The sequence below is a fragment of the Labrus mixtus genome, chromosome 21 (genome assembly GCF_963584025.1).
Source record: "Labrus mixtus chromosome 21, fLabMix1.1, whole genome shotgun sequence".
In the NCBI taxonomy this organism is placed as follows: Eukaryota; Metazoa; Chordata; class Actinopteri; order Labriformes; family Labridae; genus Labrus; species Labrus mixtus.
Window position 1 is genome coordinate 7,779,383 of NC_083632.1, and position 24,263 is coordinate 7,803,645.

At 42.7% G+C, this 24,263-nt stretch overlaps 1 protein-coding gene across 5 annotated transcripts in view; it reads left to right on the forward strand.

Annotated features, from left to right (window-relative positions):
- The window catches only part of LOC132955702 (C-terminal-binding protein 2), a 103,274-nt gene that overhangs the window by 43,017 nt on the left and 35,994 nt on the right, over positions 1-24,263 (forward strand). For 2 of the 5 annotated variants that reach the window (XM_061028654.1, XM_061028655.1), the window contains exon 1: positions 10,263-12,084. In XM_061028654.1, the coding sequence (XP_060884637.1) occupies positions 10,278-12,084 (1,807 nt within the window). In that variant the 5' untranslated portion in view covers positions 10,263-10,277. Of the gene's footprint in view, positions 1-527; positions 754-10,262; positions 12,085-14,389; positions 14,500-24,263 lie in introns of those variants that run through there. The other 3 variants (XM_061028656.1, XM_061028657.1, XM_061028658.1) reach the window with 3 other exon arrangements.

Sequence of the window (24,263 nt, forward strand, 5' to 3'; positions counted from 1 at the left end):
TTTCAGGGTGAAAAAGGAGAACAAAAAAGAGAGATTGCTTTTTGTCTAAGATCAGATACCTCCAATGTCACAGCGATCAATAAGGAATGTGAAGAGTGACAAGTTTGATTGAGCTTCAGATGAGTTTTTTTTGTCAGTGAAAGAAAACACACTTCAAACAGAAGAAAAGTGGAGCTTTTAGATGTGGAGGCTTTGTCACTTTTTAGAGCAAATGGGGCACTTTGTCACCACTGGTATCTAAGTGTGTGTAAGGGTGTGTGTGTGTGTGTGTGTGTGTGTGTGTGTGAGGGTGTGTGTGATTCACTGATTTTCTGTGTATCTATCGCCTGCAGCTTCCCGGGCTCTTTGTGAGCAAGAGGCTGAGTGACTTTGTAGTCAAGGATTCTTTAATGCCTTACCGTGTCACACTGTTTTTTGTGCTTGTACATCAATTATGTGTGCACTTACAGTACGTGTGTGTGTGTGTGTTTGTGTGTGCTGTGTCTAACAAGGTATTTCTGTTTTGTTTTTTTGTGGCAATCCTGCAGGTGTATATGCCAAGGCGGTATGCCCAGGGGAATAGTGCTTACAGTCCACTAGGAGTCTGAACCTTGTCAGTATTTGTGGCTGAGGAGAGGTATCCTGCCTTGCCGTGCCAAGCCGTGCCGTGCCGTGCCGTCCTGTGCCGTGCTGTGTTTGACGCCATGTCCCTGACTGACAAACACAAAGTGAAGAGGCAGCGGCTGGACCGGATCTGCGAAGGTAAAGCTAAGTGTATGTGCCTATCCTGAACTTTTGCATCACTATTTCTGTCACACTTCCTCTGCAAACTCTGTACTTCCTTTTCAACACTTACAAACAGAGTTGGTAAAGTCATGTTTGAAAATGTGATTCTGTATTTTTCAGCAGTTCTCCTCACTAGTCATTTGTCTTAAAGACTGTAGGACAATTGAGCAGCAATCTGTGATTTGGTTTTTTGCAATGCATACAAATTAGGCATATATGTAAATATCTGGTTCAAACTGAGCTAGATTTGAAAGAAGAAGGTGACATTTATAGATGCCACATAACCAATAGCTGTAGTTGAAATCAGTGGTGCTTAACTGATAAAGCCTCAGGACTCACCTACCAATTCCGTCATGAAAAAACTCCACCAAAATCTTTTATATGTTTTAAACAATCAGATTTATTTCATGAAAACGTTGTACCATTTGGACCTCACATGGTACAAAACATGGGACAGAACAAAGAAACCCAACAAACAAGTTCTTAAAAGTGCTTTAGAGTCTTTTTGACACATTTCTTTTTCCAGGCACACAATCGCAACCCTGTGTCAATGGCTCCGCTACCCACTTTTGGGTCCGACCCACCAGTTGACAACCACTGGTTAATTTACCTTTCAACTATTGTATATTAATTTTAATTATTTGAATAAAGCAACAGTGGTTACATGCAACACAAGTAATAAAAAAATCTCTTTTAAAACCTAAATGTCAACAACTGATTCATCGACTAATCATGGTCTGAGATGAGCAGAATAATTAAGTTATCATGGAGCAGATAGCATTGAATTGTTGATTTGCATACAAAAAGATGTAGATGCAGACATCTTTGCCTAAACTGAGCTACATTTAAGAGAAAAGTGAACATAGTTAGAACTCTACATGATCACTTTCTATTGCTTTAAATACTTTCAAATTGTACTTGGTGTCTGAAAAAAATCAATATATTGAATTATTTTGCTAAATTGTTCATCAGCATATTGTGCTTTTTTTCTCCCACACACATAATAGAGCTGTACATCGCCCAGCCAACCATCCTAACTGTTTTATTAGCACAACCCTAAGCCCTATTGGTGATCAATACCCATCAATTGCTATAATTTTCTCCTGGCACACAGCACATGTCAGATACTACAGTAACCAGTGTATAAATGTTGACCTCCGCAGCAAACAGTCCTCTGGCAGATGTAAATGAGATTATGCCTTCACTCTGGCCTGTGTATCAGCTGTGTTTGTTTGTGTAGGAGTGTCTGCTGTGTGATTTATGGTTATGCCGAATCTCTAAACATCTGAGTTAGATTACCGCAGGGGATTGAATGGTTTCCTTCTTGTCACGGCTGTTTGGAAGCAGCCAATTTTACACCATGAACTGCAGTGATTATTAGGCTTTTGGTTGTGAATAAGAGAGCGGTGGCGTTGTATTGAAGGGCCTGTAGACAGAATGTTAGACCCCTGCCGTGCGCAGAGCTACACAGTTGACACAGGCAACAAGAAATATGAGCCGCTGTGTGGGTGTATAAACTGTATCTGAAGCCGTGTGCATGTGCGTTTCTAAAACCCACTTGTTTGACTTTGCCCAGTGTGTGTTTGTGTGTGTGTGTGTGTGTGTGTGTGTGTGTGTGTGTGTGTGTGTGTGTGTGTGTGTGTGTGTGTGTCTGTCAGACAGTGTCCTGAGGTAAAATCATCTCTTCTCTGCTGCCTGGGTCCCCGAGAGGCTTGTTAAGCTGCTAGGCCCTCCTGGAGCCAGCGCAGGGAGATGCAGACATGACTGCAGTGCTGGAAAATGAAGCTAGACGCACCATTACCCCCAGTGCCAGCATATTTGTTTTGCAGCATGATGTAAGCACCTCAACGATGTGCACATGAAATACAGGACATATGCTGCACATCCTGTAGCTAGGCCATAGTTAAGCCTAAGAAATGCTTATCTAGTTTCTGATTTATGTCCCTGCGGTAGGAATGGTATTTGTTCTTTACATATTTGATTTGAACCAGGGGAATGTAGAAAATGCACAAGGAGAATAGATAACATAGTGGCAGCAAACACTTTTTTTAAAAAGTCACACACAAAAAACACAACTATTTACATAGGAATTTTCTCACTCACAAACAAAAAAACACTTTTCTTGGACAAATATCATCCCCTCACGGTGTATTTATTTGATTCATTTTAACCACATCTTTATCATTATTTTTTGCCTGAAAGAAACATATTTAATAACTGAAGAGTCAACTTTCCTCCTCAGCAAATTTGATCTCTGGAATTCTCAGAGGAACTTTGCCTATTATGATGATATGACACATACAAGTCAAAAATCATATTAACCCTTCAGAATTGGCTGACTGTTACACATTGCCTAACAAACAACTTTTTGAATATATAGAAAATGACTTAAGGAATCATTTTAGCAGCTTATTCACTGTTCTTCCCAGAAAAAAATGCCACCAGCGTAATTTCTTGGTAAATATGTTGCGACCGAAGGCAGCTGGTTAGCTTCATTTAGCTTAGCGCAAAGACTTGGAGGCAGCTAGCTTGGCATTGTCCAGAGATCAGACTGCCACCATCTCTAAAGCTCATGGCCATGTTTTGGCTATAGGACCAGTTGCCAGGCAACCAAAAGAGACTTCAGGAAGTCACTGGTCCAAGCCAAGAAATAGTCAATAACATCACACTTCACCTCCCCTCTGAAAAAGGCTAAGTTTTCATTTTTACATTTTTTAGTATGGAATAGTGTAATCTTGCAAAAAGTACACATAACACAAGCAATAATCCCATGACATGGTGAAGTAGCCCCACAAGGGTGGAAGGAAGGTAGCTTTCATGTTGCACTACAGACATATCGTATATAGAGATATCAGTCTTCTTATCAAACCTTTTGCAAGAAGCATTGTTTAGTTAATGATGAAAATGTGCTCATTAATCTGTACTGTTTACACCAATGTGACAGGATTAGTTCACTGAAAGTCCATAACCAAGTCAATTAGATAATAACAATAAGTCGAGGTCATATTTCATATCACAGGTGGGTCGTTCATTGGTGGAAATCCTTCCTGATTAGAGCTGCGATTCACATCCAGCTGTTGCATTTGTGTGACTCAGACAGCTGAGGTAGTTAGTCTCTCCTGAGGGAACAACACTTTGTCTGCACTGCTGGGCACACGCTCAAAGCCCACAGGAGCCGCACACAGAGATGGTAACAGGTGTTGCTGTGATGCATGCAGAGCTGCCTCGTGGTGAGCCTACCTGCAGACGTTCCTTCTCAAACACACACACTCACACACACATACACACACACATGCACACTCGCTCTCCAGATGGCCATCATACAGGATCAGTGAATCAGTCCTCTGGCGGCCATTGTGAGGGCGTAAAGAAAAAAAAAACAGCTTGTGATTTGTGATTTGTTCACGAGCCAACGACCAGGCAAAGTTGTCCCACTGATTGCATGTAGCGTCGTGATAAGGCTGCCATGGCGATTGTCTCGGAGCGAGGAGAAAACACACATGAACAAACGCAGGTAAAATCCTCACAGGGCTTATTTGGCTGCTGTCAGGAGTAACTCATCTTAATCCAGGTTCACACTTCAACCGGGCCCGCTGTTGGCAAACAGATACAGAGCAGATGAAGCCATGATTCGTGCTGTCTCTCTTCAGTCACTTTCAACTGAAAAATCTGGAGCATCGTCTTTGAAAAAAAAAAAAAAAAAAAAACGTCTGCTGATACAACACTCTTTCTGCTCTGTCCAACAGAGCCCTCGCCTTTGTTTCGATTGTTTCCCTTATACTGAAAAAAACAACTCTTTTCGTCCAAGACAGTGTCCAACGCCACGCTAGGTGTAAATAATATTTTTCTATCTTATATTGCCCGAATAGCTCGTTCTGGCTGCTTAATCACGGGCATTTATGACTGTGGGATCAGAAATGCAGTATCTAAGGAAACCTGGTGGGTTGATGACAAGGCTGATTAAGCCATTTAAGTCCTTGATATGTGTTTAGCATAATCTGGCCTGTCTGCAAATAAGGTGGCAGGGAGCTGGTTGCGACTGTTTCTATCAAAAGCCGCTAGTTAGCTCAATCAAAGCAGCTGCTGGGAAGCATCCGATTTAATTCACCATTATGAAGAATAGAGGGGAGCGTTCTCTCTTCTCTCTCACTCTTCTCCTGTTGTGTGCGTCTCTCTCTCTCTCTCTCTCTCTCTCTCTCTCAGGGGTGAAGAGATTCCTTTCTGTCATCTGCAAAAAATGATGAGTGATCTGCTATTTCAGCCTCAGGTCCTTTCATGTTCTAAGCTTAATTTGAGCTGAACCAGTGTTAATCATTCTGCAGCGACCGGGCCGAGTTGCTTGGAGGGAGGACTCCCCCCCCCCCTACTCCCCTTGTTGCTAAGATTGTTGTTTTTTTCTTGCAGACTGCATACTGTTTCCCCTCTGGGTTTGAGTTGAGCCATGCTAATCTAGTCGGATAATGTTTTAATCAACATCTGCATTTATTAATGTAGTGTTACATGAACACACATTATGGCTGCATAATTAGGAATCTAATTTATCTCTACCAGTCGCTAAGCAAACACAGAGTCTCTCATTAGCCAATTGTTCTTTCTAATGATTATATTTGCTTATGACAGATATGTTCCTTTATTTATGTTGCGTAAACTTTAAACTGGAGCTAAAGCATTGTGGAATAAACAACATAATCTCGTTTTGATTGGCTGTGAATCTTTACATGCTGTTGCTGAGAATACATGAGAATGAAACAACACAGATGGGAAGAACTTCAGGAAAACATGATGTCTGGTGAAATTAGAAAACTCAGTCAGCTGACTCAGATTTTTAAAATACCACTGTCTCATTTGCACATGTTCTGGGTAGAGTTTGTTTGAGTTTTGTACCAGTAAAGGGACATCAGATGGAAAATAGCCAGTTAGCCTAACTGGTTTGAACCATCTTCTCTTTTCGGAGACTAATGTTAGTTTGTCAGTTGTCCCTGATTTAAATAAACTAATAAAAAATTAATAAATGTACTCATGTTAAATTAAGGCAATGAATCTAATTTCACCCTTTTCCATACGGACTACATTTCAATAATGCAATAGGGATGAGTGATACCAAACGTTTGAATCTGAGATGACTGATAACTGTCTTCACGATTTAAAGGATACTAATGATACCAGTTCTTAGTGGTTCTCAACTCAAACTGTTTCTGTGATGCTCGCCTTCCTGGAGGGGAAAGAGGAGAACCCCACAATCACACACAAGAACAAAACGGTAGCTACATGGGAAAAAGTTAAAATGTATAAAAATACCATCAAGGTTGTGAACATGAATTTCCCCATACATGTGTGCAAACTCACAATTCAATAGACTTTATTTACCCTTTCTTTTTCTGCCAATCATATCGACTTCTTATAATAAAAAGAAGACTTAAGCGCAAAGTCAAAAGTTCTAGTGAAAGGAAATTTGCCACATTGACATGCAAGAGAAAGAAGCTTCTATCAGATTGCCCAAATAGTTTTGTTTGAACATAAATCCCGCCCTCTGACAAGGCAAATTAGCCAGTCATAGTTAAGGATTTTGGCTTGGCATTTGGGTTGGCCAATCAGATTTCAAGGGGACCCAGGCCATCCATTTTGCCACACCGCTGCCTGGACCACCCAGCTCGACCCCTTTTATGTCGATGTACTGCATATGAAATGCAAGAGGACATACTGACTGACCTTTATGAACCCAGCATTAACAACACTGGAGATGGACATAAATGCCATATATTATTTTTAGTATGTCATACAATTGCCCTCTTCTACATCTCTGCTTCTAACCACTTCTCTGTTGACCATATTGTAAAGGTGTCCTTTCGTTTAACTACACTTCATATCGTTTTCTCATCAGTGACGTTAAAGCAAATGACATTTTCAGTTCTCTCCTTGCTTCTCTGTCTCTCTGTCTTTCTCCTTCCCTCCCTCTTCTTTCACTCAGCTGCACACTCCTCGTCTCTCCAAAAAGCACGCGGGCTGTCGTCTCTCCCTTCTGTCTGCCCCATCTGTGATGCAGTATGGGCCACTGGCTTGATAATGATAGGCAGGCAGAGCGTGGGGCTGCACACAAGGCAAACGGGGAACAAACCAACCTGCTAAAATGGAAGACAAAACTCGAATCAGTTGCTTCACAGAGTCTACCAGAGGTCTCCGCTTGCTGGTATAAGGTTTGCTGCAGCGGCTCTCGCTCTGCCCCACGTTCCTCCCACCCGTGCGAACGTGTGACATGCTGTATCATAACGTGCGGAGATGCGAGGTGGTTAAGAGGCGGAGGACAGCATCTTGATAACACAACAGATGTGAACCCCTTCCCAAAGCCATCGGCCCAGAATTGGTACCATGTGTTTTTCCTTTCCTCATCCCCCTCCTCCTCCTCCTCCTTGTACTTGTGCTAGAGCGAGGAAAGGCCCAGAGGCTCGTTAAAACTTTAATATACTGTACAATCACAGTAATTGAGTAGAATTTTCAAGTTCTTCCAGTCATGCTTTTAATTTATGAAGTCCCTATGAAAGTTTAATGGATCAGCAGTTGTAGAGTTGCAGCTATCTAAATCATTCTGCAGCTATCTCTGCCTGCACAGCCTGCCAAGTCCCGCCGTTAGCGTCCTGTGCCCTAGAAAGATGGCCAGATTGCTCCAAAGGCATGACTGTTGCTGGACGTCTGTTGAACACATTGTACCTAGAGGTCTTTTACAGAGCCGTGTGATTGGCTGGGAGCTAGCAAAGCGAGTCTTGGCACAAATTCTGATGCTGTTGACCAAATATCCGCTGTGTAAGTTTGGGGTTTCTTTTCTTTGTGTTGTATTATTCATGCTACCAAGTACAGGGTCCCTGTTGCTTGATGAGTGTAATATAGCATGCTCACTTAATTATAGAGCAGCTCTCACGGGAGGCATATCAGAGAATGTAGACAGGATGAATATGGTACCCCAGCTTCTCCTGCTTATGAATAGTGGGAAATGCAGCAATTTGCATGGCTAGAGATATGATATGCCATATCCTTGTTTCAGTTTTAGCTCCACAAGCTCGGCCGTACTTGAGATGTTTATTATTGTTATTAATATTTTGTCAGGAAGCGGGGATCTGAGTGACACGTGGGCCTGGAAGGGGCTTATTAAAAGAAGTTATTGTCGACGATCGCCGCAGAGCGATACAACACAGTGATTAATGGTGTGTTTTACAGCTGACAAAAAAGCGCAGGGAGACTCAGACCTGGGAGGACAGCACTGAGAAATCACTGCAAGGAAATTGCTAGGTATGCTTTAGCTCTAATGAAAGAAACCATCCTTCAGATGTGCATCATCCTGGACTGCCAGGGGCCATAGAGAAAATGAAACTGTTCTGATTTATTTTAGTTTTGACCTACTTAATGTTCTCAAATTAGGGTGTTCCATTATGAAACAATCTGATTTCTGTTTTTTGATATTATATCATAATTGCATCACTTAAGCTCTGAAATGAAAACAAGCTTGTTATTGCATTTCCCTCTGTGACTTGACAGGTAGTGGCGACATCATAAAGAGACACACTTCTGTAGCAGTCTCTCGTCACTCCTTAGCGGAAATAAATTTAGCCCATCTCAGTCACGCTGTCTGTCTCTGTGTCTCAGCTTCAAGAGCACACAAATAATGTCCCTGCTGACTTGCTGCATAAACTCTTCATTTAAACCCCTGTTTCCTAACTAAAACAGAAATAACTCACAGATAACAAACAGGCCTGTAGCCATCTAGTTGTCACAGTCCGGTGCAGTCCAATCATACCCCCTTCCTCTCCTGTCTTGTCCTATCCAACGTTGTCTGTCTCAGAGGTGAAGTCAAAGCAGGCAGCCCGCGCGTTATCAGCTTTTTTCCCATCACACACTTATCAAAGCTCCCTTTTCTTCTCCTTCTGTCGCTGCTTTTTCTGTTGACATTGCTCTTGTCACGGCAAGTAAACACCAACAGTTATCGCTGCGATGCCAACATCTCAGATAAGCCACATCTGGCCCATTGTACATCTGGTGTGTGAGTGAAGAAAAGTAGAGGCTTTGTGAAGGGAAATAAGACTCAACTTGTAAAGGTCGAGTTAATGCTAGGTCATTTAATGAATTGAAACTTCCTGAGGCAAGCAAAGCATGGACTATTTATCTCAGTGTATTATACGACAGTTTGACAGATGTACTTTTTTTCTAATGCAGCTCATGAACAATAAAAAGATGAGATCACGATGGTGATTTTACAGAAAAAGAGCAATTCTGATTAATAATTTAGGCCAAAACAAATTCAAATTAACTTTTTAAAGCTCCTTAAAAAATGTGTTCAGATGCCTTCTCATAGTTTCTGGAATATCTTTGTTTTTTTTAAGTTGGTATAACAGAACAATAATTTGCAGCTATCTCGGCCTTGGGAAAAATTGTTACAGCCATTTTTTCTAAACTTCCTAATATGCATCAAACAAAGGTAAAAAAAAAAAAAAACTTAAACACTGCATATTTTCTCCTTTTTGCCTCTATGTGTTTTTGTATTTGTGTCTTTACATACTGTATGTGAATCTGTGGTTGCCCAGTAGAGGAGGCTGTGAGTTCTCCATGATACAAATAGAGCATCTCCTGGCCTCCTTCTAGTAGCTACCAGATTAAATCTGACCCTTATTAGTACTTGTGTGAGCAGCCTTTGAAACTACCCCCCTTCCCTCTGTCTCAGGGGAATCACTCGACAAGCATATCGGCCCCAACCTTAACCCTATCCCCCCCAAGATCATCCATTCATGCTTAGAGGAATGCCGGCTGCAGGCAATTGATGGGTTAGTTGTAAGCACTAGGAATTGTGAACACTGTAGCTTTACAGTCCGTGAACGCATCCACTGGCCTCAGCAGCGTGCTGGCAGTGTGCACTATCTGGTTCAAGTGATGTCACAGGGGGCAGTGGATTTAAGCAGGTTTTAGTTTGACGCTAATCCCCTTGTGGCAAACGCTGTGGAGAGGACCGTCCCTGCCAATGGCGTGCATCAACCCCATTGGATTACTCCGTCTCGTCCCCTCCTCCATTCTGTTGTCATTGTCCGGCATGTGTTTTTACCCCAATTTCTTAACCGGAGCGCTTAGTTTGGAATGTAGGAATGATGGCCAGCACAAGCATGATCCTTGCTGTAGAAAGGAGTAGATCCTCGCCCTAAAGGTGTGTTTTTTTACTCTCTCTGAATATGTGTTTGTGTGCTTTTTTTAATGTGTTTGTCATGATGTGCCTCTCTCATCATGGATTTCTAATGTTTCCAGGGCTGAATTATTTAGATAGGCCACCAGCAGGGAGCTACATGATAGCACAGACTTGAGAGTGAGGGAAGGGGGGGGACTACAGCTGCAGATCAGGTAAAAGGGTACCTCAGGCCTCACCTTTTCTCCACTCCTCCCTTTTGATCAGAGGCGAGTGTAACAGGAGAGTTGATACACAATACCATACCCAGCTCTATTTTCCGCCTTTATAGCTGACTGCTTTATTGTCTTCACTGATGCCTAACTCAAGTGAGCAGTCGCATTTTGGAGGCTCTCTGGGCCAGCGTGGTCCTGAATGGATAGAAGGCCTGAACGACAGGGCTGCAGGTCGCTGTCAATACTGCGGCATCACTGCAGGGCGTAGGAGTTCTGTGCCAGGAGGAGACTGCGGAGAGTGGTACCACCATCACCTAGATCTTGGTGGGAAACAGGAGCCAGGATCCATATACAACCAGATCCAGCAGGACCGGCATGTGCAGAACCTACTGAGGAAGACCTCTGTTCCTGATCTGAGCAGCAGCCTCTACCTCAGGCAACTGATGGCAGGAAGAGCCTCTGCACCGCCTCAGGATTACTACCTGCTAGACGCTATCTTATCTGGTCTGCCACCTGAAGATTCTGGGTTTTATAGGGATAACCAACACCTGCTGAGCAGATCAGCCTCGCATTATGGGCCAAGTGCTGGGGGGGTGAGGCCTACCTGGGATCAAGGACAAGCAAGGGCCACACCCTCCGTTCTGGCTTCTGCTTCTACACCTACCCCCGCACCTCCTCCTCCTCCACCTCCTCCTCCCCCGCCTCCGCCTCCCCCTCCTCCCCCTCCCGTTCACGAGCTGAGCCGTTTGTACAGGGAAACTCTGGCATCTAAGATGATCCCAGACGTCCAGCGTATTGGTGGCAGATCTCCGTCTCCTGCGGTGTACGGGGTTCAACCCCCTCTATCTTTTTACGCTGCTGAGCCCTCGTCTCTCCAAGCTTATAACAATATCAACAACTCGTCTCTGGACAGCCGCCAGCCAGCTGCCACCACTTCAGCGGTGGATCCAGCTTCTCAGGTAATGGACGGATTTCCCTCTCGAGCTTACGGAGCTGTAGCCTCCCAGAGGCTACCTTACGACCCAAACTATGACCCCAGCTCAGCCATGATTGCTGCCACAGCTGGAATGCCCACCAGTATGCCTCCTCATCATCCCAGTGCTGCAGACCCAAAGAGGATGGTGGACCCTGCTTTCTTGGCTTTCCTGCGAGCTGAAGGCCTGGCTGAAAGCACTATCACTCTCCTGCTACAACATGGCTTCGATTCCACTCCAACACTTGGAATGATGGAGGACCATGATGTCCGCTCTGTAGCCCCTAACCTGGCACAGGCCCGTGTTTTGTCACGTGTTGTGCTTGGTTGCAAGGCGGGTATGCCAGCCACACGTGCCCGATCCAACAGCTTCAGCCACCGCGACCTATATATGCAGCCCCAGGGTTTGACAATGGACCCTGGGCTGATGCACCAACCTCCCACCACCATCCAGACCGTGTCCCCAAGGATGGGAGAGTTTCTTGGCAGAAGACCAAGCAGCGCACCATCTCAACACCTTTTGGAGACCACCACCTACCCAGGAGCACGGCCACTGGGACCTGGAGCTTTCCCAGTCAGTCCTGGAGGATATGGCAGTGCTATGACTCAGGGAAGACCCCTATCCTTGTACAATGCCCATACCGGTCTTGCTTTGTCTGCCCTTGGACAACAACCTCCACCAGCTCCAGGAACCCCTGGAGCAGCGCCCAAAACCTTCTCTGGCTCCTATTCCCCCATGGAGCTGATGAAGAGAGCACCCAACCTTCCTCCAACATCGCCAGTAGTAGCATCAAGCCCCCTTCACAGCCCCCAACTTCTCCGGAAGGGGATCAATGCTGCCCCTGAAAGTAACCTCGCTCCTGCAACTTCAACGTCTACTCTCCAAGTGCAAAATCTTAACAACAACAAGATGGTGGGACGTCGCACTGGTCCACCTGTCATAGTCTCAACCATGACCACCACACCTGACACAAGTAATGTCAAACTATAATTTCTTTAAAACCTCTTTCCTGGTGTTCTTGTTGCTGACTTGGTCTTTCAGGGCTATTCGTATAATTTGTGTTTGCCTGATTTGGCTTGATTTCAGAAAGATGAATATTGAGATTTAATTCTGTTTATAAAATGTATGTTTATTAAAAGAGTTTTGCCATTCTACAAAACACCTACTGACAGCCCTTTTGAATCCAGGAGAAGCATGTAAGATGCATCTGACAAGTTAAGCAGCTTAGCTCTGAGGGGTTTTCTTTCTTTTAATTATGCAACTGTTTATACATGAATTTCAACATAGTTGTGTCATTTGCCAGAGGGGATCCTGTCTCATCACTGAGATGAAATATTTTGAAATATTTCTTTCTAGCAGCAACACTAGTAGTTATTGAGGTCAACCTGTTTCTGTGACTTTCTTTTACTCCGTTTTATGGGCAGAATAATTGGGAAGCAACAGTGTGCTTTTTTTTTTTGTTGTTCTTCAGCTTTACTTTGCTTTCTAAGGTTTTTTTGTGCATGATTTATTTGCGTTTCACTGGAATTTAACAGTGCAGTTTTTAGCTGCTTTTAGATGCTTAAACATACTATAGAGTAACTTATTCTTTCAGTATACTCCTAAAGCTACTCCTAAAGAAAAAGTTTGCAAGTCTTAAAATATAATAAATGTCCAGCTTGTCTATAATAACTAAAAGTTATTTACTTGATTCAGAGTGGCTGTCATTCTATTTTACACTGTACTCTCTCCTAATCAGGGGCTTAACTGCATCGAATCCAATTACGCTAATTGGATGTTTGTTTGTGAAGACCGTAATAGGTAGCTGCTTTTTATAGACACCCTGTTGTCACTATGAAATTCAGGTTGCGTTCTCTTGTTGCTTAAATGTAGTTTATTTATTTATTTTTTATTGCTGTTCACTTCTTGAGAGAAAAAGATGTACCTTTGAAAACAATGAAATGAATGATAGAAATGTTTTCTTAAAAAACGTTATAACCATTCTGAATGCAATAATGCAAGATATTACTTCAATTTTGTTGGTTTGCTTGGTGGAATTTCAACTTTCTTCCCCGGTTTATGGCTCATCTTCAGTGGCCTCATAGGACACATATTTGTTTGTGGAATTGTTTGTTTTATATGAGGCTAATACAAATAGTGTGGTAGATTATTTTCTTGTTCAGTGTGCCTCGTGAGGGAACTTTTTAGCAAGACATCCTCTAGGTTTGTTTAAATACATAAAGTCCTTGGTTCTACCCTTAATAAGTTGATATATTTCCCTGTTGATGAGAGCTGATGAACTTAGGGAAGAATTACATCTTTTAAACTTGCTTTAAGCTGTATAACCCTATGTCTTGTCTGCCTCTCTAATGGGTCCATGGGCTGCTGCACTTGTTATAGAGTAATGACTGTTGCGAAGTGGCTTCCCTCTATGTGTTGTCAAGGAAATACGAAGCGAAGTGCGAGATCCAGGGCAGGGGAAGGAGCATGTGGGGGGAGGCAGGGGTACACTTTTAGCACAACAAACTCATTTGCATGTAGCTGACATTTGTTGCTTCAGTAACTTCATCTGATAATGGCCCTCGCTGCTGATCGGAAAGCATACTTCTTAATTGTGTGTTGCTAGGCAACCTAGGCTTCGTTGGTAATCAGAGAAAGATAATCTACACATTTAAGGAAAGGGAAAGATTGAAGCATGCGGCGTTGCACATTTATTTTGTGCTCTTGTTACCTTTTTTTTTTGCACAGCCATTTTCAGTTTTGAGCTGAAGGAAATTGAGTGAAAAAAAAAAAAGATGTTGCGGAGCACTTAATGAAAACATTACTCTAAGTCTCTTTCGCTCTCTCTCTCTCTCTGTACATCTTGAAAGATTGCTTCTCATTTTTGTGCAAAGGCTCGAGCACATCAGTGAAGAGCCGCTCCTATTACATGCATGCTTTTTTATGTTCAGACATGCATATTGATGAAAAGTTGACATATCATTCCTTTTGCACCTACTGAATAAATCGGTTGTTCTTCCAACATTAAAGCGAGCCTTCTCTTATCGTCTTACATCAAAGTGCAAATTTACACACAGCGTCTGACTGAGGCATCCACATTTCCATGTAGTGAAAATCTTATTTATTCTCCAAGTAGATTTTTGAAAGCAAAGATGTAAGCAGCGGTGAATCAGTGACTCCTTGAATATTTATTTCAAAGGTGCATGTGGGAGGGCCCTGTACGTGAAGTCCTCTCTGCTGGGAGCTGTCTTGGTTGGCTAAAGCCATAAGTAGTGTTAATAATGGCATTAAATGGTCGAGTCGAGCTTAGTTGCAACAGTCCTCTTCCACTCAAAGTAGGGAGAGCGCCGTGCAGCACTCGCATTGGCCATGGAGTTGTCCGTCAGTGGCATCCCACAGAGCAGCACAGGTGGGTAAACCTAACTTCAGTGTCACGTGAGGCAGAATAGCCAACCCCGCTATAGCTAGAGGTGTGATTGGTTAGATTCCCTGTTTGTGTGCGTGCTCATTTGATTGACCAAGGTGGACGCTTGCATGTTGTCCACAAATACCAGCATGTGGCTTCCTTGTGGAGATAATCCAGGGAACATCTTCAGCTGTGCTTTTCTGGGCTGCAGAATTAGGAGATGAAGTGTTGGGGGCAGGGCTTACAGGAAAGAAGGAGAGTGACAAGAACTTGGCAACAGCTCCCTAGTAGCCATATTGGAAATGTCAGTTGAGTTGTTCACCTGTGTAAGTCTTGCTTTCCCTGATTGTATCCACTCATTCCTGGCAGACCCTTTCCCCCTCTTTCTGACAGGAAGCCATCAGTGTTGCGGCTGACAGTTATGTAACCTTCAAGTGCATTGCTCCCGTGGGGGCCTGAATGGGATTTTAATTTCCCTGCCTGTATTTGTATTTGGAAGGACATCCACGAGGAAGCATGCCTAATGTGCTCTCAGCTGTCCTTGGCTAAACTGCTTTGTTCAGGTGTCTGACAATGATTTCAGGGTGCACGTCTGCTTGTTTTCACGAGCTATTCTGGAAGAAAACATTCCCTTTGTGTTAGTGAGGCCTTAAACTTTGTGTCAGGGCACTGTGTTTTTTGTGTGTGTATATCTAAAGATCTGTTTTTCCCTTTGCAACCACTTTGATTTGTTCCTTGTATAATCCTTATTTGCACAAAATGAAGAGCTTGAAACTTGTTGTGTCTTGTGATATATGGACATAGGTTTGTGTACAACGCACAATGCACAATACTGCTGCACCCCCACCACTCTGTCACAGATGTCCCTCTCTCAGCAGCAGGAAGTGTTTGTCTTCATCACAGGCCGGCTGGATGTGACAGCAGGACATGGGGACATGACCTTAAGTTTCCTCTATCTGTCTCTTTCTTCCTTTGACTAGCACTATTTACAGTGCAGATATAGTGCAGACAGAAAGTATGAGGAAAGTGATAAGGCAATGCTCCTAAGCTTACGACACAACCTAGAGTTTTTATGGGGAAAGAGTCCAGATCCCAACCTAAATCAGTACTAAGGCAAACTGAACATGAGCTTTATTTTCACAACACCAGAGAGAAGGCAAAACATTAACCCTAATTAGCAAAAGTTTAATTTATCTGCAGACTGTCAGTGGGTCATAGATTTCAGAAATCAGTTTTTGCCATTGCTTTGCTTTGCTATTTCAATATCAATTACGTAGACTTTCAATGTATGCTAAAGCAGCAATCTTTAAGATCTTGGTGTTTTTCTCTTTGGCGGCCCCTATAGAGGTAAGCTGTAACTGCAGGTTTGACTTTTGAATCTTTATTTAACAGAGGTGTAAACAGATTACTTGCTCACAATTTTGACTGTTTGTCCTTTTCTGTACTTTGAATTTCGATGAGCATTTATTATTTACGTGTAATTGTCTGTAAAGTGATCTTGTCCTAGGTTGTTCTGCTTTGTTTAATTGCAACCAGCAGACAGCAAAAAACACTAAAAAAAAACATTGATTAATGACAAGTGGCTGGGTGATGGACAACACTTTTACTTTAGACTCATCACAAAGTAAAAAAAGAAGAAGATGAAAACACTCAAAATGCAAGGGCTTTTTTAATTTCTCATGGCTGACTTATCTCATCTTATGTTGGGTAAGCATATATAAATTCTACATTTCTTAATGGGTTAATCTTATATGAATATAAACTCTATAACATAAAAATTCAAAGTTTTACTTAATGTCATGATCGTTGATCTTTGAACTCCAATCTCCTGGAGTAGATATAACAAAAATGCCTTCTGTCGTATTACTTCCAGACTGCGCTGCATATCGATCCTGTCCTTTCTTGTTTGTTATTGATGCAGTAATGAGTTAAAGGCTCTAATAGTGGAGGGCTAACGGCTTATGTTACCTGTCTAGGAATAGGCTAAGATTTAGAGGAGTGAAATCCTACTAGCCATCTGTGTGTTTGTGCCTTTAAGAGTGCCCGCATGGATCTGTATGTGTATGCGTGTGTGTGTTTGTGTGTGTGGAGGCTACTATTCTGGCATCACATGTCAGTGGGAGTGTGTGTCATCCTGTATAATCCCTCTGATATGAATGAGTGGAGACAGTCAGAGGTTGTTGTTTTTTTTTTTTAGATCACATGACATCGGTCAGGGGTTATTACATGGAAAGTAGCTGTGTGCTGTTGGAGTCAAATATAACTTTTCTTGTTCAATGTCTAACATCACTTTTGAATTATGTGATGCTCTATATCCCCAGTTGGTACCAGGTACGTTGAGATTGAAATTAAACCGTGATGTTGAAGCTTCGACTTTAGCTTTAAAGCTTTAATTTGATTGTTTCCGACCAACAGATGGACGTTGTAGGAATTATTTCTGAAAGCTCAGCTGAAAAAATACAGAAGTTAATACTGATGCCTTTTTATGGCTGATGAAAGCAAATCCCACCATCTGAGAGAAGATTGATCATTTATATATCAGAATTTGACATGCCTGTCATCCCAGCCACGGGGGGTAGGTGTGAGAGAAGGTGATTAACAGCATGCTGGCGAAACAGCCCATGTCTAAAAATATTTATTGTGAGTTGCTTGTTGGACTTACAAGACTTGTTGGAAATAACAAAGGCAGAGATTTTTTTTTTGACGGAAAATACAACTAAACACATGAAAAGGACAGAATCATCAAAAGCATAATTGTCCACAAGGGTTGCTAAGTCAGCACAACCCAAAAGTTCCTTACGGCAGCTTTAATTTAATTGTAAAAAAAAACATTTGCCAAAAATAACTTTATTGCCTTTACCCACACGTTTAAGTAGAACACTTGTTTATTGGCTTTTTGTCTTGGCTTATTAAATACAATGAATCAGTTGGAATATGATCATAGGAATATCTTGAATTTTCATCTTCTTAACCTTAAAAATATTGGTTTTCCATGATTGCCTTACAATTTGGAGACTTTATGTAAAGTATAGAGCACTATGATCTGAACACCACTCACCCCCTCACATTTAAAGTTAAGACAAGCAGTTAACCTCATGTTTATTGCTTGATTTGATTGCAGTATGCATGTAAATCTGATGTTCTGGAGTGCAAGTGCAAATTCAAAGCATTGAAAAACATGTCTCACTCTACTGTATAAACCTGCGATCACGATGCTATTCATGCTCATCTGTGCGCAGCCCTTCTGTCATGTGTCTCCAGTTTCCAGAGAACCTGGTAAATGTTACATGAACTATCTGCTGCTCCATCTCCACTCAGCCTCTGTATTGTTTGTGTCTCAGGGGAAATATGGCCAAGAAAATCTGTTTTTCCACTGCAGTTGTTGTTTTTATTCTCTGGGAGAAAAAAAAAAAACAAGTAAAAGAAAAAAGTGTTTCGGAGCCCGTCCCCCCCTCTTCCCCCCCTCCCTCACTGCTTTCTCATGGTTGATCTTTCCAAACCATTGGTTATGTTCATAGAGGGATTAATGGTTCTGCAAAGCCAGCCAACCCACAGAGGGAACAGAGCCTTCGAGCGAATGAGGAACAGCTGGTCTCCTCCTGCTTGTGACAGCTTGAGTGTTTCAGTGTGTGTGTGTGTGTGTGTGTGTGTGTGTGAGCGCGTGTGTGTGTGTGCACTGTAGTAGCAGCTGACCTCTGCACCGGGTCAGAAGTGTCATCCTTGGTCCGAAAATGGGCCTGAAGTCTTAGTCTTTCTCTTGTTTATTGTGCTGCTGCTGTGCTTATAGTGGTGCAAAACATTTTTGTAGCTTTCAACAGCCCAATCCGCTTTTGATCAGATTAATTAATATTGTTTTGATTATGTGTTTTTTATGTGTTGTGTCAGGAAATATATATGTTTTATTATTATCTGTAAATATGGTATGAATATCTTGGATTTCATTTCACTAAAAAAACTAGGTTCTTCCAATACTGAAAGTTTCCGTCAAAGGAAAATTGGAGTAAAGGTTTTATTGGGTTTAGTTAAGCGGTAAAGGAGGGGGGGATTTGTAGCAGATATTGATTACTGGGACAGAAATTCAGCCCTTCAGACTTTAAGATTGAGAGGCCTTCATTTTTCAGTTGCATGCTGTATTTGGTTATTACCATGGAAACTAGTATTTCATGAAATTCACCTTAAAGATGCACTATGTAGATTTGGTGGTGAAGTTGGAAAAGTGAAATAATTCTATGCTATATTTTCTAAACTAAATACACAAACTTTATTCAAATGAAAAACTTGGTCCAGGAGAGTTACAGTTTCACTGTTGCAGGCCCACCACCATAACTTCTTGTGTAGCATTTGATCTTCAAACAGTGTTCCAGGCACCAAATTTTCCTCTGAGGACAGTTTGTGTATAGAGTTATGAACATATACTACAGAATCTGAACATTTCTCCAACTTTCACAGTTCTGTAACAAAACTCCATAGTGCACCTTGAAGTAAATTTGTGCAGTTTCAGCACCACTCCACAGTCCACACATACAGTAACCATAGCTCCTGTTGTCTCATGCAGCTATCAAGTTGCTGGGGGTCGGGTGCAGCAGCTGGTTGCAGGTGTGTCATAATGCGGTCATAATGAATACATTTGGACTGATTCGGTGTTAACAGCAAGGTTCGTGTAGCCGGTGCTATCTCGTAACATCAGTTAATAAGCTTATGTATTCATTTATTTTTTCCATAGACATATTGAACAATTCAAAGTATATCTGTTACTTCTGACGCCGGGAATGCACACAATATGCCCACCTGTCGTGTACCCGCTGCTCGCCCAGCCTCATCATCAGCAGCCTGTCTCATGGCCACAGATACTTTGGACCCTCCACCGCAGAAAATATCGGTCAATTTTGCACATTTAGCTGTATCTTGTGTCAGAACTTTTGGTCTACAACTTTTCTGTCATGAAGATCCTGCATGAGCCAATCAGATGTCAAATACAAACGAGGATCAGTCCAAATTGTGAGGGGTCTCGGTAGGCTCGTATTCCCCCTCCCTCCTCAATATTAAATAGTATTTGGCCCAGTCTCACAGGCAGCGTTCCGCTCTATGCTGCTAGGCCATACTGGCTCTGTTCAGCAGCTACTCACATCAAAGGCTTAAACATAGAAAGTCTTTGACCCCAGGCCGGATCAGCTTGGAATGGGTCGGCCGTTCTGGAGTCCTACCGAACCTCCCGATGGCCTCCCTGGTTATGACCAAAAGTTGCTAGCTAGCTTGTAGGCCCTGAAATAAGATGCAAAAATGCTGTAAACTCAAAAGTTTAAACTGAGTCTTCAACATTTTTTTATTTCCTGCATATAACCAAAAAAGTAGAAGACAACTTTTTTTTTGTCTATGCTTAGGAAGATACTGATTTTCTAATTAAGACACATACGATGGGAAAAACACAAACTGATTTAATTGAGATTTTAAAGAGCCATTTAACATTTTTGTAGAATTACACAAGTTGAAGTTTTTTGTATTTTTCTATTGTTCATCACTTAAGAGAGCTTTTGAATGTCCCATTAGTTTGACTGATTAGTATTTTGCTGCGGTCAATTTTTTCCCTGCCTGCAAAGCATGACTAGCTAGGTCTTCCGACTGTTTCTGGGGATCGCGTTGTCATGTTTATTCTACTGGGCTCCCTATCCTGGTCTGTTTTGTTTACAGGATAGCAACGATAGCGCTCGCCGCTCGCTATCTGTAAGAATGGCAACACTTTGATATAATCTCCCCCAATTATCCGTCGTCAGTTCTGCTGCGTATTATTCTGCTCTCCATGGCAGCTGGGGAGGAGATTGGTTTTGTGAATATCTAACAGCAACAGCTGCATCCACTAAAACAGACAACTACCTCTGCACACCTCCCTGGTCCTTCTTTTTTTTTGTGTCTCCCTCCCTCCCCCTCTTTCTTTCTTTCTTCCCCTCTCTCTCTCTCTCTCTCTCTCTCTCTGTGGTGGGCAGGTCACCCTGAATTATTCATCAGTGTGAAATGAAAAAGCTCATGGATATTGAATATCCCCTCTGAAGTGGTGGCCAACCTTGTGTGTGTGGTTTTTTTCAGTTTTTTTTTCAGTGCAGTTGAAAAGAGTAAAGAGCGGCGGATCTCATTGCCAGGGTATTTCAAAGGTTAACCGATTGCTTTACCTCGCTCACATATTTACTTTCTTCATGGTCTGTAGCCAAGGAGGAGATGTTGGGGAGGGGAGGGGGGGGGGACAGGTTGAAGAGGTAGAAGATTGAGGAAGAGGAAAGATGAAAAGAATAGAAATGAAAAGGTAGAACTGTAACCTGTGTTCCTGTAGACATTTTTTTCTCCGATAGACGCCATCCCTCGCCGCATGTTGCGACGCCTGTTCCTTCCTGGAACGAGTGCGACTGTAGTTGTTTGTGGTCGTCCCGATCGACCGGTTGTCATTCGTTTCCCTCGCGGCCCACTGTGTTCCTCCATTGTCCTCATGCCTAGTCTTTTGTCCTGCGGTTTGATCTGCGGCCCGCGCTGCAAATCAATGCTACTGGGTGCCATTCACTAGTCTCAGCAGCCAGCAAACACAGCGGGGACTCTCAGAACGTCTCCCATGTGAAAACATATAAAACCAGCAAAGAGGATAAGTAGAAAAATCCTTCAAGCTTCAGAGCTGTGTTGTTGTTTTATTATGTCTTTAGGACATTTTTGTCACATTTAGCGTCTTTATTTGTCTATCGAGCTAACTGACAAAGTTTCCCTTGAGGACAAAGACTTAAAAGAGCCTCAGTTATACCAGAGAGCAAATGCTAAAATATTGAATAAATAAAATGCTTAAAAACTACTCAAGGGGCAAATCTTTCTCCTGTTACAGATGTTGTACATGCTAATAGGACATGGTGTGTTTTATTCGTTCAATAATATCCAAGAGAACAGTGCTGCATTAACCCCCAGTCGCCCCCATTGCCCATTATGTTCCTGCTACCCTTTCAGTGTTCACAGTCCATTTTCCCTCATTCCCAATTTCTGCTGCAGCATAGACAATTACTCAGGAATCCTTTTAAGAGTATTTCCAATCTGTGCAAAGAGCAAATGTGCCTGCAGGAAGCAGCCACAGGATTTAACTTGCTAACCTTCTACAAAAGTATTCTTAACATAGTCGTAATGACTGACAATTGGAGAGGGGGGAAAGCTCTTTTGTTTTCCTTGAATAAAACAAGTCAACATATTTGTCTTCCAGGAAACAGTTACTGTATAAGGTACTGAATTACGCAGGGTTTTTCCGCTCATTTGAGAACATTGTGTTACTTGCAGGTAATTCCACTTCAGCAAAATCACAAAAGTATACAGTTTAGACATGTTCTGGTACCTATTTATCCTTTCAATGATTGATCCTGATACCTACAGACTCAGGTGAGATAGAGTACCTCTCCTTTAGCAGTGCAATTAAAAAAGAGATTCTGGCTTATTTGCTATGATAAGATTCACTGGCATGCTCACAAAAAGCAGACACAGTGTTTAAGACTGTAAAATGGATAATACTACTATTGTTAGTGATGCAATATTGGCACTAATACCCATACAGGTACTGATATTGATACTGATATTGGTACCAATCCTGGCACATATACCCATACTGGTACTTTTTCAATATTGGCGCTAATACCCATACTGGTACTGATACATGTATTGATTCCGATACTGGTATTGGTACTGATTCTAGCACAGATACCAGTACAGTTCTGGTATAGATAAGAAACTACTCTACTTTAGGTTGCACTCAAGCTTTAGGTCAATGCATCTCTATCCACGTCACAGGTTTTAGGTGTTACAGGTGTCGTATTTTGTGAACACATTACAAACTCCAGTTACAGAGAGACTGAGGGGTCATGGTGAGTGGTGGGGGAAAAGGTCCTCTCTCTGAGACGAAGGGTGAAATATCATCTGCCTATGTGTAGGGTGTAAGTAAGTGGTTGGGAGTTTGTTTCCATAGGGTGTAGGAGACAATCAAGAGGAGGTTTTGTGGGGGGGGGGGGGGGGGGGAGGGGGTCGGGTTATGATGATGAAGATGGTTGTAACTCTTCAGCAAAGTGAGCTTTAAAAGGCTGTAAGTGGACACCTCATTGTATCCGATGGCTGACTCCTCGCTGACAAGACCTCGTGACCCGGCTGTATTTATTGTAATGGAGCACAGCTGGGCTACAGCATCTATGGGTTAATAGCCATGTGACAGCTTTCGGAGTGTGTGTGTGTGTGTGTGTGTGTATGTGTGTTCGGGGGGTGTAAATGTGTGTGCATTCATTTTATTTACCCGTGCACTCTGCTGAGTGGTACGCAGGGGCCACACTCGGGTGGGTGGGACTCTCTGCTGTTCCTCCGCTCTCTCTGCCAGGCCAGATGGCTCCTGTCACCGAGGGAGGAGGAGGAGCGATGGAAGGAAAAAAAAAGAGGGGAAGAAGGGAGATCTGAGTCGCCCCTTAACAGCGCCAGAGTGGCCTGTCCCCAGAGTCCCCACATCTGGAGACCACCTGCAGCTGGCTCAGGCCACTTCCTCAGTCCTCATCCCTTTCCCTCATGCGCACGCTCTGTTTTTCCAGATGGGGGAGGTGGCGTCGGTGTGTTTGGTCAGGCTGTGATTTGTGCCCATATTACAGCAACTTTACAGGGGGAGGGAGTGAAGAAAGGATGGTGCAGTGATGATGTCAAACAAGCATATATAGCAAAATATCATTTTATTTTATGACTGCACCAGTCTCCAAGAGCTGTGTTTTTTTCTGCAGTTGTTATATTTCTTCTTTAATTCCTCCCTGAGTAAAAGAGCAGAGTGAGAATGTTTTGCTTCTCTTTCACTGTTGCTGCAACTGGTCCAGAGGCCACAGGGGGGCTGTTCCTGCCTAGAAAATAAAGCCTGCTCACACTCCATGGCTCCCCCTAAATAAAATACTCTAATTTGCATTCCCATTCTGTAATGTATCCCTCCTCTTTCCCTCTCTCTTTTTCTTCCTCTTTCACTATCTCTCCGTCCCTCATCCCTACATCTTTTCAGCCATGGTCCCTGTGATTCTGCAGGGATTGGAACGTGGGAGGGAAACAGAGGAGGGGAGGCAGAGAAAACAAAAGCAGAGAGCCAGTGTTGACTCAGGGTTGTTATCTGGACCACTGCTGAGGGGGTGGGGGCTCTTGTGTGCATGTGTGTGTTTCTACATACAAGCCTGGGGGGGTTATTTACCCTGGCTGCTGCTGCCATGGCAGGTGCCTCTCAGTGGATAAACCTGGGCCTCCTAAATAAATATTCACAATGGGGAAATCAGACTTGCGTCACCAAATACTACACTACCACTGCTCTCATTTCCTATTTTCTCCAACCCTTCTCTCACTAAGGGTATCCACCAGCTTAATATCGGCAACCTTTCCTTGAAATCTCTCAAAGAAGTGTCATTGAGCGTCAAGGACAAAAATCTCAGGGAATGCATTTATTAAGAAAGAGAACACTGTTATCAGCATTTATTTATGTTCACAGCAGCCACTCGTCTGTTATTTCTTGTTGGATGCAGTCTCAGCCTTTTCTCTTTAGAGATGTGTGCTTTTAAACTAACTTGTTGAGCTAACAAATATGACCTTTGGCTGAGATAATTTTGCATTATTCATCAACATGCACAAGATATGAAACTGGGAGAGATGTATCTTGCCTCTAGGAAGCCTTGCCCAGTGAAGAAACCTTGTGTGAGTACATCTTGATTCACTCAGAATAAGTTGACGTTTTGGTGAAGCTGCAGAAGATTTCA